This window comes from Caloenas nicobarica, chromosome 35 (genome assembly GCF_036013445.1).
Source record: "Caloenas nicobarica isolate bCalNic1 chromosome 35, bCalNic1.hap1, whole genome shotgun sequence".
Taxonomy (NCBI): domain Eukaryota; kingdom Metazoa; phylum Chordata; class Aves; order Columbiformes; family Columbidae; genus Caloenas; species Caloenas nicobarica.
The window spans coordinates 390,952-406,566 of record NC_088279.1 but is presented as its reverse complement, the minus strand read 5'-3'; the positions used below and the strand labels follow the sequence as shown (position 1 = coordinate 406,566).

The 15,615-nt window shown below is 65.2% G+C and overlaps 4 protein-coding genes across 4 annotated transcripts; 2 read left to right on the top strand and 2 right to left on the bottom strand.

The window, feature by feature from the left end:
* Nucleotides 1-2,116: 2,116 nt before the first annotated feature.
* LOC136000833 (class II histocompatibility antigen, B-L beta chain-like) lies at nt 2,117-4,218 on the bottom strand. Its single transcript, XM_065654828.1, has 6 exons — nt 4,045-4,218; nt 3,191-3,463; nt 2,689-2,970; nt 2,494-2,600; nt 2,366-2,389; nt 2,117-2,284 (listed from the first exon to the last, which is right to left on the bottom strand). The coding sequence occupies exons 1-6, from the start codon at nt 4,133-4,135 to the stop codon at nt 2,276-2,278; spliced, it is 786 nt and encodes a 261-aa protein (XP_065510900.1). The 5' UTR covers nt 4,136-4,218; the 3' UTR covers nt 2,117-2,275.
* Nucleotides 4,219-4,600: 382 nt separating this feature from the next.
* LOC136000839 (HLA class II histocompatibility antigen, DR alpha chain-like) lies at nt 4,601-6,808 on the top strand. Its single transcript, XM_065654837.1, has 4 exons — nt 4,601-4,754; nt 5,448-5,705; nt 5,943-6,224; nt 6,318-6,808. Exons 1-4 carry the CDS (start codon nt 4,682-4,684, stop codon nt 6,470-6,472), a joined length of 768 nt encoding a protein of 255 aa, XP_065510909.1. The 5' UTR covers nt 4,601-4,681; the 3' UTR covers nt 6,473-6,808.
* Nucleotides 6,809-7,344: 536 nt separating this feature from the next.
* LOC136000834 (class II histocompatibility antigen, B-L beta chain-like) lies at nt 7,345-9,610 on the bottom strand. Its single transcript, XM_065654829.1, has 6 exons — nt 9,432-9,610; nt 8,581-8,850; nt 8,075-8,356; nt 7,880-7,986; nt 7,752-7,775; nt 7,345-7,586 (listed from the first exon to the last, which is right to left on the bottom strand). Exons 1-6 carry the CDS (start codon nt 9,520-9,522, stop codon nt 7,578-7,580), a joined length of 783 nt encoding a protein of 260 aa, XP_065510901.1. The 5' UTR covers nt 9,523-9,610; the 3' UTR covers nt 7,345-7,577.
* A 378-nt stretch (nt 9,611-9,988) lies between these two features.
* Nucleotides 9,989-12,234, top strand: LOC136000838 (HLA class II histocompatibility antigen, DR alpha chain-like). The gene is made up of 4 exons (XM_065654835.1): nt 9,989-10,141; nt 10,835-11,092; nt 11,330-11,611; nt 11,705-12,234. Exons 1-4 carry the CDS (start codon nt 10,069-10,071, stop codon nt 11,857-11,859), a joined length of 768 nt encoding a protein of 255 aa, XP_065510907.1. The 5' UTR covers nt 9,989-10,068; the 3' UTR covers nt 11,860-12,234.
* The last annotated feature ends 3,381 nt before the right edge of the window (nt 12,235-15,615 follow it).

The following is a 15,615-nucleotide window of genomic DNA, read 5'->3' as shown; positions in this document are numbered from 1 at the left end:
TTGTGCCAGGCACTGAGCTGAGCCTGACAGGCCTGGAGCTGCCGGGCCAGCCCTGTTGCTCTTCGTGCACATCGGGACGACGTTTGCTGCCGCCCGGCGCCCAGGGCCGCTCCGCGTTCCCGAGGGCCATGGAAGATCAGGGACGACCTCGCTGTCGCATCAGCAGCTCTTCAGGCGCCCTGCGATGGATCCCACCAGGCCCATCGACCTGTCGGGATCCAGCTGGAGCAGCAGATCCCGCACACGTTCTGGATCCGTTGGGAGTTCATGGTTCTCGCACCCGCGGTTTTCCAGCCCGGGGTTATGGGGGGGCCCAAGTCCATCTTCAGTGCTGAAGATCAAGGTGAAGAAACCACTAAATGTCCATGTCCCTGTTAATAAGGTGTTAATAAGGTGCCCAGCAATTATTGGCCAATGTTATGTCTGGTTTGCCTTTTGCCATTACTGTATTTTTAAAAAGCCTTTTTTATTGTCCTCCACATTACTGCCCAGCTTCAGCTCTAACTGAGCTTTGGCAGCGCGATTTCCTCCCTCCGATGACGAGCAGCATCGCCGCCGTCCTCCCGCGCCGCCCGCGCTGCTTCCGCTGCCCGCAGAGTTCCTTTTTTTGCTGTATTTCAAGAAGATCCCTGCTCAACCAAGCTGTCTGTCTGCCTTGCCGGCTGGATTTTTGGCGTTTTGGAATTGCCTGGTCCTGTGCTTTCAGTAGGTGGTACTTCGAAAATGACCAAACACCTTCAAAAGCTTCTTCCCGGGGAATCTTACTAAGTATTTCTCCGAGCAGCCTGAAGTCTGCTCTCCTCATGTCTAGCGTTAAGTTTTCCTCCCGTTAGCAAAGATTTCGACCCCAGTGCTTTGTGGTCACTGTCTCCAAGGGAGCCCCAAGCCACATCTTCCATGGGATTAGTAAGAATCGAATCTAGGAAAGCACCTTTCCTGGTCTGTTCCCTTAGTACCTGCACCAAGACTTTGTCACCCAGATGCTTCGGGAATCTTCCGGATGCGCTGGTGCCAGCTGTGTGACATTCCCAGCTGACACCCGGCAAGGTGAAGTCCCCCGTAAGGATTTCTTATGATTCGGAGGCTTCTCTTAGTTCCTTAAAGAATAACTCACCAGTGTCCCCATCTTGGCTGGCGGGCTGTACCGGACACCCACAGCAACATCGCTCCGCCTGTCTGACCCTCAGTCCTCACCCAGAGCCTCTCAGCTTCGCCATCGCCGGCTGAAAAGCCTGAAATTCCGACAGTTACACGAGTCACGGAGCCTCGTGTTGATCTGCTGGGCCTGCCCGTTCCATCCTGCGTTCCTGCCCGCGACTGAAATAGAATAAAACCAGCTGAGGCACCGAGCGGCCGCCCCAGAGCTCTGAAATCCCTGTAGATTTAGCACTGCCTTCGCAGCGACTTCCCCGTGGGTCAGGCCGGGGCATCGGCCCCTCTGCTCCCTTCGGAAGGGAGGCGCCCGTGGCAATTACCCTTCTTTTCCTATTCACACGAGAGGTTTAATTGGCTTCACGCGGGGCCCGTGCTGGCCAGAGGACCCCGCCGTCCCAGAGGGGTCTCGGCGGCAGCAGCTGTTTGCGCATCCGGTTCCGGGACCCGGTTTCTGCCGTTCCGGCCGCTGCCGCCGTCTCCCTTGTCCCGCGTCCTCCGGGCCGCCCCGTACAGCCCGCTGCCGAGGCCGTCCTTCGTACCTGGCGCCGCGGTTGGCTCCGGCTCCGGCTCCTGCGCCAGGGATGCCGCGCTGCGAGTCCACCACCCAACCTCCTTTTCTGGCCGCGACGCCCCTCAGCCTGGGGACGGAGCTTCCAGAGCACCCCAGCCCGAGCGGCTCCTTCCCTCGGGCTCGTTGCCCACACGGGAACTCGCTGCTGCCGCCCGTCCCGGGGCAGAAACTCGGGCACGCTCTGCACCCCGGACCTGGGCGGCTGCACCTGTCCTCGCAAGATCAGTGCCGAATTCCCTCCCCATCCAGGCGCCGAATTCCCTCCCAGTCCAGGTGCCGAATTCCCTCCCCATCCAGGCGCCGAATTCCCTCCCAGTCCGGGTGCCAAACCCCCCCTTCCCCAAAGACCCCCCAGAGGGATCCCCAAGAACGCAGCACCCCGGGCCCGGCTCTCAGCGCATTTATTTGGGGGGGGGGCGCCCCCGGCTCCGGGGGAGGCGGCAGCAGCGGTGGGGGTGGGGGAGCCCAGAGTGGGCTGGGGGGGTCGGGGGGGCTGGGACCAGTGCTGGGCAGTGGTGACGGTGCAGATCGGGGGGGGCTGCAGCCACTTCAGGAGCCCTATGGGGGGGGAAAGGGGAGAAATCAGCAACTGGGGGGATGGAGGGGGCTCCGGCCAGGGCGGGGGGAGCCGGACGTTACCTGCAGCCTGGGGAGCGCGGTGCCCTGAAACACAGAGACAAGGTCAGTGCCGCAGCAGGGGCAGCCCCCCCGCACACAGGAGACACCCCAAACCCCGGGGACCCCCCAGCCAGCACCCCCACACTCACCTTCTTGCGCATGTAGAGGAAGAGCCCCAGCGCCAGGAAGATGAGCCCCAGCACGAAGCCGCCCACCCCCGTCAGCATCTTGCTCCTGGCGCCGTCCGCCTGCAGCTCTGCGGGGCCGAGAGCAGCGGGTCAGGGCTGGGGGGCCCGTCCCCATCCCCTCCCCACCCCAGGGTGCCGGGCAGGGCGGGACCTTACCCCAGAGCTGGGTGACCGGGCGCTCCAGGCTGACGTGCTCCACCTGGCACGTGTAGGTCTCCCCGCGCTGGGGGGTGGTTTCCAGAAACACCAGCACCTGGTAGGTCCAGTCTCCGTTCTGGATCACGTCCGTGGACACCACGTGCTCCGTCTCCTCCTGCCCGTTCTTGAACCACTTCACCTCAATCTCCGCGGGGTAAAACCCCGTCACGTAGCAAACCAGCCTGTCGGTCTGGGGCAGGGAGCTCGACTGCATGGGGTAGATTTCCACCTTGGGCTGGACTGCGGGAGAGAGAGCTGGAGGGGCTGGGACAGCACTGGGACCACCCAGCCCAGCCCAGGGCTGTCCCTGCGGTCCCCACGCAGGGAGGGTACAAGGGACTCGTGTCATGCACGGGTGCAGGGGGTGCCCAAAAAACACAGCACGGACACGCTGTGCCCTCCTGCCAGCCCGGGACTGGGTTGTGTCTGTCCCCGGGGAGATGTTCTGCCACACACTCACCTTTCCTCCCCACAACGAAAGAGGCTGCCGCCACCCCGTAGTTGTGTCGGCAGAACGTGTCCACCTCAGCCCGTCTCTGCTCCAGTAAGTCCGGCTGGCTGTTCCAGTACTTGGCCTCAGGCTCCCCCAGGGGGGTGTCAGCCACAAAGATCCCCAGGTCGCTGTCAAAGTGCACTAACTGCTGCCGGTTGTAGAGGTACCTCTGCACAAACCTCACCTGCTCCGTGCCGTTGGTGAACTGACACTCGGCCTCACCCAGGTGCTGGAAGAACCCTGTTAGCACGGGGAGGTGGGTCAGTCTGGCCGGTTCCCCCCGCCAGGCACCCTCAGCCCCCCAGGCAGGGCAGGGTGGGAGGCTCCATGGAGCCCCCTCCCCATCCCCGCTGTCCCCCCGGCCTCCCCCACAGCCACACGGCCGGTGTGATCCTGACCCCGTGAGGTGTCAACATCCCAGTCTGGGGACAGGGAGGAGCCAGGGAGGACCCGGGGGGATCTGAGGAGGGGGGACCATCACCCCATGTTGGGGAGCAGGAGGGGACACGGGAAGGGGTGAGTGCAGGGATGAAGCCAAGGGAAGGGACCCAGAGCAGAACTGAGCCCAGGGGCTGCTCCACGGGTTCAGCAGGATGGGGGAGCATCTCCCCCAAACTGGGAACTGGGTCTCACCTGGAGCCCAGCGCTTCCAGCCCCACAGAGGATACAGGACAAGACAAGGGGTGCGGTGGGGGCGCCTGCAGTGTCCCCTGGCAGCAGGACCCTCCTCACCGTGTCCCCACCAGCACCCAGCACCTCCCAGGACACGTGTGGGACCCGTCCCCACCAACCCCCTCCCCACCCGCACAGTCCCAGCTCACCCGAGGTCTCCTGGCCACGAGCCGGGGGGGCTCCCAGCACCACCAGTGCCACCAGCACGGCCGCAGCTCCCAGAACACGACCCGCTGCCATCGCCGATCCCAGCAGAGGCTGCAAAGCTGCTGGGACCCCCACACCAGCCGGACTCTGCCAGTTCGGGGAATCACCCCGGTCCTGCCCAGTGCCGCGACTGGGCCCAGTGAGCGGCGAGGCTGGGCAGCATCACCCGTCACCAGGCAGAGCTGGGCCACGCGGGGCTCTGGCTGACACTTGTCCCGCGCTGGAGCCCTGAGCCCGGGGGGGCGCCTGCTGGCCCCCCAGCACTGGGGCTCCCCGGCCCCGGCGGCCCCCACCCCCGCCCTCCCCCGAGCCCTCTCCGGGGGTCTGCGCAGCCCAAGTTCATCAGTGCACCCCTGCGGGACCCGTCTGTGTGTCCGTCCGTCTGTCTGCTCCGCAGGGCGCTCTGCGCTGCCGCTCTGCCTGGGAACAGCGGAGTCACCACCAGGGCGCCCTCCCATTGGCTGAGCCCCGGGGGGGCCCTGTCCCGCGGGCACAGGCCCCCAGCACCCAGCTCCCGGCCAAGGGCAACGCCGGCCCCTCGCCTGGTCCCGCTCTCGCTGCCCGCTGCCAGGAGCGGCCATGGCCGGAGGACGGGGCGTCCTGCTGGCGCTGCTGGCACTGCTGACCCTGCCGGGCGCGGGGGCCGTGAAAGGTGCGTGAGGGCACCGGGACGGGGTGGTGGGTCTGGGGGCAGAGCCGGGCACGGGGTGCCTGGACCCCCGGGGTGGGGCTGTGGGGCTGGTGCCGGGGCTGAGGCAGCGCCCTGGGCACGGGGAGCTCCGTCCCCCCATGGCTGTGGGTAACCCCAGGTGGGGAGGGGTCCCGGGCGCACCCCAGGAGGGCAGGACAGGCTGCGGAAGAGGGACCGGGACACTTGTTCCTGGAGCTCCCCTGGCCCAGCTCCCCCTGCCCCGAGTCACCCAGCTCCGTGGGTCGGGCCCCTGCAGCACCCGCTGCTCCTGGGCGTCCACCGCAGCAGCTGTGCCCAGCGGCCCGGGCAGGTCATTGTGTGGGGCACGAGCACCAGCACCCCACCCCACAGCACGTCTGGGGACAGGCCCCTGTGGTCCCCACAGCCTGTCACTGGCCCAGCCTCAGGTGATGAGGAAGGGAAACCTCCTGAGGGCATGGAGAGGCTGGGGCTGGGGCTGCATTGGTGAGGGGAGGGGTGTCAGCATCTGCCCAGCCCTGCGGGACCCCGGGGGAAGGGGGAGGCTCCGGGTGGGCTGTTCCCCCCATCAGGGTCCCTGTGCACTCACAGTGTCCCCATGGGGAGCCCGTGGGGAGATGGGGGAGCCCTGTGGCGGTGGGAAGGACACTGACCCGACTGTCTGTCCCTTCCCAGTGGGGAACGTGCTGATCCAGGCTGGCTCCTACCAGCGGGATGAGAGTCTGCAGCAGGAGGGCGGCCAGTACATGTTTGATTTTGATGGGGACGAGATCTTCCATGTGGACCTACAGAAGACCGAGACTGTCTGGCGCCTGCCCGAGTTCGGGGAATTCGCCAGCTTCGAGGCACAGGGAGCACTGCAGAACATTGCTGTGTTAAAACAGAACTTGCAGATCCTGATGAAAAGGTCCAACCATTCACGAGGAACCATCGGTAACAACCCGGCCATGGCACGGCCAGTGCCGTCACCCTGGGGACCCTGCCAGGGCCGTCGCTCCCACACCCTCGGCCCAGCCGGCAGCGGGTGCTCAGTGCCCTGATCCCCTGGAGCACGGGGGACCCGGCACAGCCCCACGCTGGGGTGGGGGGGGTCTCCCTGGGTGGGTGGTGGGGCACAATGAGGCCTTTTCTAACCAGTGGGGAGCACTAACTCCTCCCCATTGTCCCCAGTGCCACCCGAGGTGACGGTGTTCCCCGAACGCCGAGTGGAGCTGGAGGACCCCAATGTCCTGATCTGCTACGTGGACAAGTTCTGGCCACCTGTGCTCTCCATCACGTGGCTGAGGAACGGGAAGGAGGTGCAGGACGGTGTCTTTGAGACCGTTTTCTACCGAGGGCAGGACCGCACCTTCTGCAAGTTCTCCTACCTGCCCTTCGTCCCCACCCGGGGGGACTACTACGACTGCCGTGTGGAGCACTGGGGGCTGCCCACCGCCCTCCTGAAGCACTGGGGTGAGCACGGGGGCTGGGCTGGGCCCGGACGCCTGGGTCCCCTCCCCTCGCAGGCAGCGATGGGGGCTCAGCACCCACCCTCACCCCCCACAGAGCCCGAGCTGCCCCTCCCCGCCTCCGAGAGCACCGAGACCCTGGTGTGCGCCCTGGGCCTGGCCGTGGGCATCGTCGGCATCGTCGTGGGCACCATCCTCATCATCAAGGCCATGAAGATGAACAGCGCCCGCAACCGGCGGGACCCCTTGTGAGGAGGGGCCCACAGTGCCCTCAGCCCTGCGCCCCCCGCCAGCCCCCGCTGTGCGCCCCATACCCAGCTCTGTCCCCACGGCCCAGCCCTGCGTCCCCATGTCAACCAGCTCCATGCCCATGGCCCCACCAGAAGCCCAGCACCCCATCCCATGCCCCGTGTCCCAGACCAGCACCACATGTCCCTGGGACCCCAAACCCGCTGCACCCCCCGGTGCCCCGCTGCCCTGCCCCATGGCCGCCCCGCTGACCGGGGCTCTGGCTTCGTGGGCCCGAGGAGCTTCTGAGCAGCAGTAAAGGTGGCTGGGGACTGCCTGGCCCCGCCAAACCTGTTGTCACCAGGTCGTCTGTGCCCTGCTCGTCCTGGGGATACAGTGTGGTGGGGAACAGGGGATGAGGAGGCTGCGGGGCTGGCAGGGACATGGAAGGGGTTTGGGGGGCAGGGGGAGCAGAGGTGGGGGCAGGACACCTGGGTCCTTGCAGAGTGGTGGGTGCCATGTTGGGGCACAGGGCAGTGTCCCCTTGGTGGCACTGCGGGGGGACAGAAGCAGCGACCGCTGGGGCGAGACGGGTGCCCCGATCCCCTGCCCACCCACCACAGCAGGGCCAGGCACCAGGATGGGGACACGAAGCCACTGACCAGGGCCGGTGAGGGGACCCATGACCCCTCGTCCCTGTCCCTGATCCATCCAGGCTCTGCTGCCCACCCCTTCCCCACACAACGGGGTGTCCCCCCCTCACACTGTCCCCCACGCTCAGCAGCCCTGGGGCCACCAAACACGTCTGGTCCCCTCCAAGGACTCGGAGCCCTGTCACAGGCTCATGGGCAAGTGACCCACCCCTACCCCACTGTCCCCAAACACCAGGGCCGGGGGTACATAGACACTTTATTAGGAAGAACTGGAGCAGTTCGGGGCCACCAGCGCAGGGTCCTGGGGACCCCGTGGCTGCAGAGCAGGGATGGTGAAGCTGCGCTGGGGCAGGAGGGACGGGGTGACCCCAGGATCAGTGCGGGGACGTGGGGCTCAATGACAGGGCAGTGCGAGGTGGAGGTGACACTGCAGGGCAGAGGATGGACAGCGCAGGAGCAGATCTGCAGGAGATCGTTCAGGAGCCCTGTGGGGAGAGAAGGGGGTGACCACGGCGATGGGGACGGGGTGTCCCCAGGGCTCTGCCCCGGCACTATCGGGGACACACTCCATAGGGACGTGCTGGCCCTGAGGCAGGGGGGGACCAGCCCACACGGGGAGGATAGAGCAGGGTGGAGGAGCCGGACGTTACCTGCAGCCTGGGGAGCGCGGTGCCCTGAAACACACAGACAAGGTCAGTGCCGCAGCAGGGGCAGCCCTCCCGCACACAGGAGACACCCCAAACCCCGGGGACCCCCCAGCCAGCACCCCCACACTCACCTTCTTGCGCATGTAGAGGAAGAGCCCCAGCGCCAGGAAGATGAGCCCCAGCACGAAGCCGCCCACCCCCGTCAGCATCTTGCTCCTGGCGCCGTCCGCCTGCAGCTCTGCGGGGCCGAGAGCAGCGGGTCAGGGCTGGGGGGCCCGTCCCCATCCCCTCCCCACCCCAGGGTGCCGGGCAGGGCGGGACCTTACCCCAGAGCTGGGTGACCGGGCGCTCCAGGCTGACGTGCTCCACCTGGCACGTGTAGGTCTCCCCGCGCTGGGGGGTGGTTTCCAGAAACACCAGCACCTGGTAGGTCCAGTCTCCGTTCTGGATCACGTCCGTGGACACCACGTGCTCCGTCTCCTCCTGCCCGTTCTTGAACCACTTCACCTCAATCTCCGCCGGGTAGAAATCCATCACGGCGCAAACCAGCCTGTCGGTCTGGGGCAGGGAGCTCGACTGCATGGGGTAGATTTCCACCTCGGGCTGGACTGGGGCAGAGGGAGAGAGCTGGAGGGGCTGGGACAGCACTGGGACCACCCAGCCCAGCCCAGGGCTGTCCTTGCGGTCCCCACGCAGGGAGGGTACAAGGGACTCGTGTCATGCACGGGCGCAGGGGGTGCCCAAAAAACACAGCACGGACACGCTGTGCCCTCCTGCCAGCCCGGGACTGGGTTGTGTCTGTCCCCGGGGAGATGTTCTGCCACACACTCACCTTTCCTTTCCACAGCGTAAGGGGTATCCACCCCGTAGTTGTATCGGCAGAACGTGTCCACGGCAGCCCGTGCATCCTCCAGTATGTCCGGCTGGCTGTTCCAGTACTTGGCAGTAGGCTCCCCCAGGGGGGTGTCAGCCACATAGATCCCCAGGTCGCTGTCAAAGTGCACGTACTGCTGCCGGTTGTAGAGGTACCTCTCCACAAACCTCACCTGCTCCGTGCCGTTGGTGAAGTAACAGTTGGCCTTATGCATCTCCTGGAAGAACCCTGTTAGCACGGGGAGGTGGGTCAGTCTGGCCGGTTCCCCCCGCCAGGCACCCTCAGCCCCCCAGGCAGGGCAGGGTGGGAGGCTCCATGGAGCCCCCTCCCCATCCCCGCTGTCCCCCCGGCCTCCCCCACAGCCACACGGCCGGTGTGATCCTGACCCCGTGAGGTGTCAACATCCCAGTCTGGGGACAGGGAGGAGCCAGGGAGGACCCGGGGGGATCTGAGGAGGGGGGACCATCACCCCATGTTGGGGAGCAGGAGGGGACACGGGAAGGGGTGAGTGCAGGGATGAAGCCAAGGGAAGGGACCCAGAGCAGAACTGAGCCCAGGGGCTGCTCCACGGGTTCAGCAGGATGGGGGAGCATCTCCCCCAAACTGGGAACTGGGTCTCACCTGGAGCCCAGCGCTTCCAGCCCCACAGAGGATACAGGACAAGACAAGGGGTGCGGTGGGGGCGCCTGCAGTGTCCCCTGGCAGCAGGACCCTCCTCACCGTGTCCCCACCAGCACCCAGCACCTCCCAGGACACGTGTGGGACCCGTCCCCACCAACCCCCTCCCCACCCGCACAGTCCCAGCTCACCCGAGGTCTCCTGGCCACGAGCCGGGGGGGCTCCCAGCACCACCAGTGCCACCAGCACGGCCGCAGCTCCCAGAACACGACCCGCTGCCATCGCCGATCCCAGCAGAGGCTGCAAAGCTGCTGGGACCCCCACACCAGCCGGACTCTGCCAGTTCGGGGAATCACCCCGGTCCTGCCCAGTGCCGCGACTGGGCCCAGTGAGCGGCGAGGCTGGGCAGCATCACCCGTCACCAGGCAGAGCTGGGCCACGCGGGGCTCTGGCTGACACTTGTCCCGCGCTGGAGCCCTGAGCCCGGGGGGGCGCCTGCTGGCCCCCCAGCACTGGGGCTCCCCGGCCCCGGCGGCCCCCACCCCCGCCCTCCCCCGAGCCCTCTCCGGGGGTCTGCGCAGCCCAAGTTCATCAGTGCACCCCTGCGGGACCCGTCTGTGTGTCCGTCCGTCTGTCTGCTCCGCAGGGCGCTCTGCGCTGCCGCTCTGCCTGGGAACAGCGGAGTCACCACCAGGGCGCCCTCCCATTGGCTGAGCCCCGGGGGGGCCCTGTCCCGCGGGCACAGGCCCCCAGCACCCAGCTCCCGGCCAAGGGCAACGCCGGCCCCTCGCCTGGTCCCGCTCTCGCTGCCCGCTGCCAGGAGCGGCCATGGCCGGAGGACGGGGCGTCCTGCTGGCGCTGCTGGCACTGCTGACCCTGCCGGGCGCGGGGGCCGTGAAAGGTGCGTGAGGGCACCGGGACGGGGTGGTGGGTCTGGGGGCAGAGCCGGGCACGGGGTGCCTGGACCCCCGGGGTGGGGCTGTGGGGCTGGTGCCGGGGCTGAGGCAGCGCCCTGGGCACGGGGAGCTCCGTCCCCCCATGGCTGTGGGTAACCCCAGGTGGGGAGGGGTCCCGGGCGCACCCCAGGAGGGCAGGACAGGCTGCGGAAGAGGGACCGGGACACTTGTTCCTGGAGCTCCCCTGGCCCAGCTCCCCCTGCCCCGAGTCACCCAGCTCCGTGGGTCGGGCCCCTGCAGCACCCGCTGCTCCTGGGCGTCCACCGCAGCAGCTGTGCCCAGCGGCCCGGGCAGGTCATTGTGTGGGGCACGAGCACCAGCACCCCACCCCACAGCACGTCTGGGGACAGGCCCCTGTGGTCCCCACAGCCTGTCACTGGCCCAGCCTCAGGTGATGAGGAAGGGAAACCTCCTGAGGGCATGGAGAGGCTGGGGCTGGGGCTGCATTGGTGAGGGGAGGGGTGTCAGCATCTGCCCAGCCCTGCGGGACCCCGGGGGAAGGGGGAGGCTCCGGGTGGGCTGTTCCCCCCATCAGGGTCCCTGTGCACTCACAGTGTCCCCATGGGGAGCCCGTGGGGAGATGGGGGAGCCCTGTGGCGGTGGGAAGGACACTGACCCGACTGCCTGTCCCTTCCCAGTGGGGAACGTGGAGATCCAGGCTGAGTTCTACCAGCGGGATGAGAGGCTGCAGCAGGAGGGCGGCGAGTTCATGTTTGATTTTGATGGGGACGAGATCTTACACGTGGACCTGCAGAAGACCGAGACTGTCTGGCGCCTGCCCGAGTTCGGGGAATTCGCCAGCTTCGAGGCACAGGGAGCGCTGCAGAACCTGGCTACAAACAAATACAACTTGGAGATCCTGATGGAAAGGTCCAACCGCTCTCAGGGAACCATCGGTAACAACCCGGCCATGGCATGGCCAGTGCCGTCACCCTGGGGACCCTGCCGGGGCCGTCGCTCCCACACTCTCGGCCCAGCTGGCAGCGGGTGCTCAGTGCCCTGATCCCCTGGAGCACGGGGGACTGGGCACAGCCCCACGCTGGGGTGGGGGGGGTCTCCCTGGGTGGGTGGTGGGGCACAATGAGGCCTTTTCTAACCAGTGGGGAGCACTAACTCCTCCCCCTTGTCCCCAGTGCCACCCGAGGTGACGGTGTTCCCCAAACGCCGAGTGGAGCTGGAGGACCCCAATGTGCTGATCTGCTACGTGGACAAGTTCTGGCCATCCGTGATCTCCATCACGTGGCTGAGGAACGGGAAGGAGGTGCAGGACGGAGTCTTTGAGACCGTTTTCTACCCACGGGACGACCACAGCTTCCGCAAGTTCTCCTACCTGCCCTTCGTCCCCACCCGGGGGGACTACTACGACTGCCGTGTGGAGCACTGGGGGCTGCCCACCGCCCTCCTGAAGCACTGGGGTGAGCACGGGGGCTGGGCTGGGCCCGGACGCCTGGGTCCCCTCCCCTCGCAGGCAGCGATGGGGGCTCAGCACCCACCCTCACCCCCCACAGAGCCCGAGCTGCCCCTCCCCGCCTCCGAGAGCACCGAGACCCTGGTGTGCGCCCTGGGCCTGGCCGTGGGCATCGTCGGCATCGTCGTGGGCACCATCCTCATCATCAAGGCCATGAAGATGAACAGTGCCCGCAACCAGCGGGGCCTCTTGTGAGGTGGCAGCGCCCAGGGCTCCCTGTCTCCCCCACCCTCAGCTAGTCCCCCTGCTCACCCCAGTGCCCCGTGTCCCTGCCCCATCTCCTCTGCACCCCCTTCTCCCATGCGCACCACACGCACCCATGTTGGGGACGGCCCCAGAGCCAGACCCAGCAGAGCCCATCCCCATGGCCCTCTCCAGCTGCAGACACCACATCTCCTCCCTGCCCAGACGCGGGGTGTCTCCTGCAGACCGCTGAAGGGAAGGGAGGCGTCTCCTGCCCCACAGCCCTGCCCTCGGCGCACAGTCCCGCACCCTCCGCTCCTGCTCTGATGCTTTGTCACCACAATAAAGTGGTTTGGGGTTGATCCTGCTGGGTGACCCTCACTCTGAGTCCCTTCTCTGCACCATGTAGCAGGTGATGGCAGCTCCATGACATCCAGGTGATCTATGGGGTGGTGGGTTGTGGGGCAGGGCTCCAGGGGTCTAGAAGGGGTCTGGTGACCTCAGGACTCCCGGGTTCTCTCAGACGATGTAGGTGGTATCTCAGCACCTCTAAGGGATGGTCCCATGGGGAACGTGCCCACTGGTGGCTCCTGGGGGATCACAGAGTCCATGGGCACAGTCACACTCATGGCAAGGCCAGAAGGGGCTCTGGGACAGCCCCACCCATCCACACCACGGATACCAACAGAGGCCCTGGGGGATGTGTCTCCCCAGTTAACCAGTTGTGGGGAGTGACAACAGCAGGCCCTGGGCAGGGGGAGCCCTCGCTGGGTCCGCCAGCGTCCAGGGAGGTCCCCAGGGGTGGCTGGGCTCCACGACACTGCTGTTCACCCCATGGGTGCGAGGGCACCGTGGCCGATGCCCCTGCAGGGTCAAAGGCCAAGGGACAACACAGAGGGGGAACAGGCAGACTACAGGCAATGATACCGGTTCAGCCTACAGGCATCACACCCCATGCACGTGCATGTACCCTGAGCGGCGGAGGGAAACCCCGAGAGCCGTTACCTGGGGCAGGTGGAGCAAGGCTGGATCTTGCCCTCAGCCAGACCTGTTCTCCCAGCAGCAGCTTTGCGTGCTGACTGGCGAGACGCCACGGCCCGGCTCAGGAAGCCTCTGGCAGCGCCTGTTCTGCTTCCTCTTTCCTGCCCGGGTCCGTGGGGTCTGTGCACGAGGCTTGTGCACGTGGGCCGGGGGTGGCGGGGGGCTCCGTGGGGCCTGGCACGGCCCCGGTGCAGAGCCCGGGCTGGAGACCTTTGCTACTGGAGCTCCAGTTCGTGCCCATGACAGGGTTCAACCCACAGGCCAGGGACGCGCTGAGCCCCACGTGCGAGCCTCACGCTCTGGGATTGAGATGGGGCCACAAACTGGCAAAACCACCATTGCCGTGGGGCTGTGGAGGAGAAGGAGGAAACCCCCGGACAAGAAGTAAATCCCTCCCGGGAGCAGCGACGTGGACCAGGCAGCGCAGCGGCTCGGGGTCTGCTTCCCCCCTCGCTAGGAGAGGAAGATGCGGCCGGAACAGAAAGCGGACGACGCACGGCAGGGAGGATGTGAAACCCGGCCGCCTCGCATGTGGGCGACACGCTGGGGGCGTGTGGGGACACCAGCGGCACCCACCTGAGCCCCCCATGAGGAGCACTGGGAGGACCCGGTGGGAGGCAGAACCACCTGGAGACAACTGTTTCTAGGGCAAAAAATCTCAGAAACAGGCAAGCCCGACCCCGGCATCGCACGGTGGTGATCAGACAGAACCAGGGTCAATCCGGGGCTGGTCCCCACCGTGGGTCTGTCCCCCCGCACTGGCGGGGCTGCGCCCTGAGCTCAGCGCTGGGGGCACCAGCGCGCCCTGGGGACACGGCGGGGCAGGGGGGACGCGACGCTTGTCCCCCGGTGCCGCCACACGGGCTCCGCAGCGACCGGGACCTGCGCTGCGCGGAGTCTGCCGGAGACTGGTGACGCTGCCCGGTGCTGCCTGCTGATTGGTTGCGCTGGGGTTACTGGAGGGCAGGGGGAGCAGCCACAGCCCTTTCCCCGAAACGGCGGCGGGGGGGACACCGGCTTGGGTGGAAATCCCCTGTCCCTGAGCCGGCAGGACGGACAGACGGCAGCTCCCGGCTCGCCCCGCGGGGTCAGCGATCGCTGCCGCATCAAGTCACCGCTGGCCTCAATAACCAGTTCCAGTAACACCACTGGAAGCCCAACAGTTTCCACTCGATGACTGCAATTACGTATCAACTACAAAGGGATAAAACATTCCGGTGCTCGTGCAGCCGGCAGCTTGTCGATACTTCCCTCTGACCCTCCTCGTCCCCCAAACTGTTACACATGAACACATCTTCTCATCAGAAACGCCGCAGAAATTACAGCATCCGGCTCCTCCGCGCTTCTCGCCGCCGGAGCCCGGCTGCCCCGCACGGGGAGAGGAGCCGCCGCTTCCCCTCACCTGCAGCGGCGCCGCTGCCGCCGGGGACGCTGCGGGGACCGGCCGGGGGGCTGCGGGGGCCGGCCGGGGAGACGCTGCGGGGACCGGCCGGGGGGCTGCGGGGGCCGGCCGGGGAGACGCTGCGGGGACCGGCCCGGGGAGACGCTGCGGGGGCCGGCCGGGGAGACGCTGCGGGGGCCGGCCGGGGAGACGCTGCGGGGACCGGCCGGCGCCACCAAGCGACCGCTGGGCGCCCGTTGCTCCTCCCGCTGCCGCTTTTCTGCCGTTTTCTCCTCAGCGCAAGCTCGCGCCGTTCCCGCCCTTTTCTCCCGCCTCAGCCTCGCGCCGTTCCCGCCCTTTTCTCCCGCCTCAGCCTCGCGCCGTTCCCGCCCTTTTCTCCCGCCTCAGCCTCGCGCCGTTCCCGCCCTTTTCTCCCCTCGTGCTCCGGGTTTTGTTTTGTGGAGGTTTTTTGCGTGTTTTCTTCTTGTATGTTTGTGTTTGGTTTGGGGGGGTTTGTGTGTTTTCTTGTTTGTTGGTCTTTTGTTCATTTTGGGTTCTGTTTGCTTTTTGGTTTGTTTTTTGGGGTTTTTTTTCTGCTTGTTTTTTTGTGTTTTGTTTTTTTTTTTCTTGTTTGTGTTTGTTTGTGGGTTTTTTTTGCATTTTCTTGTTTGCCGTGGTTTCATTTGTTTTGGGTTTTGTTTGTGGTTTGGTTTTTTGCTTGTTGGTTTGGGTTTCTGCTTGTTTATTTTTTGTGGTTTTTGTGTTTGGTTTGTTGGGGGTTTTTTTTGCATTTCCTTGTTTGCTGTTTGTTTGTTGTTTTTTTGATTCTGTTTTTGGCCATGCCCTTTTCTTTTCCATTTTCAACACCTCTGTAAAAAGCCCGTTGCAGGATGGAGGAAATCACATATGTAAGTGAAAGAAAACAACAACAAAACCACAACACCCCAAAAGCAGCAAAATTATAGATGATATATTACAATACAACTTTTAAAATTACTTACAAAACATTGTACAGGCGGACGGCTCAGCACCGGGGGCACAGCTCTGCTTTTTAAGAAAACTAAAAAGCAAAGGCTGCTGCCCCTTTAAACTTCTTTTTATTGGACGGCACCAAGAAAATAATATTTTTAACTTTTTTTTTTTTAATTTATTTTTTTTCCTCCCCTCCCTCCTCCCCGAGCACTGGGCTGGGTTCATCTCCATGTAGAAATTCACTTCTTGGGTGACTAGTTGGGGTTTTTTTTGGTGGTGGGGGGGGGAATCCAAAATTGACGCCGCAGGGACCGGTCTTGATGTTTGCATCCACTCCTTTAAATAACATAATTAATTTAAAAAATAAAATAAAA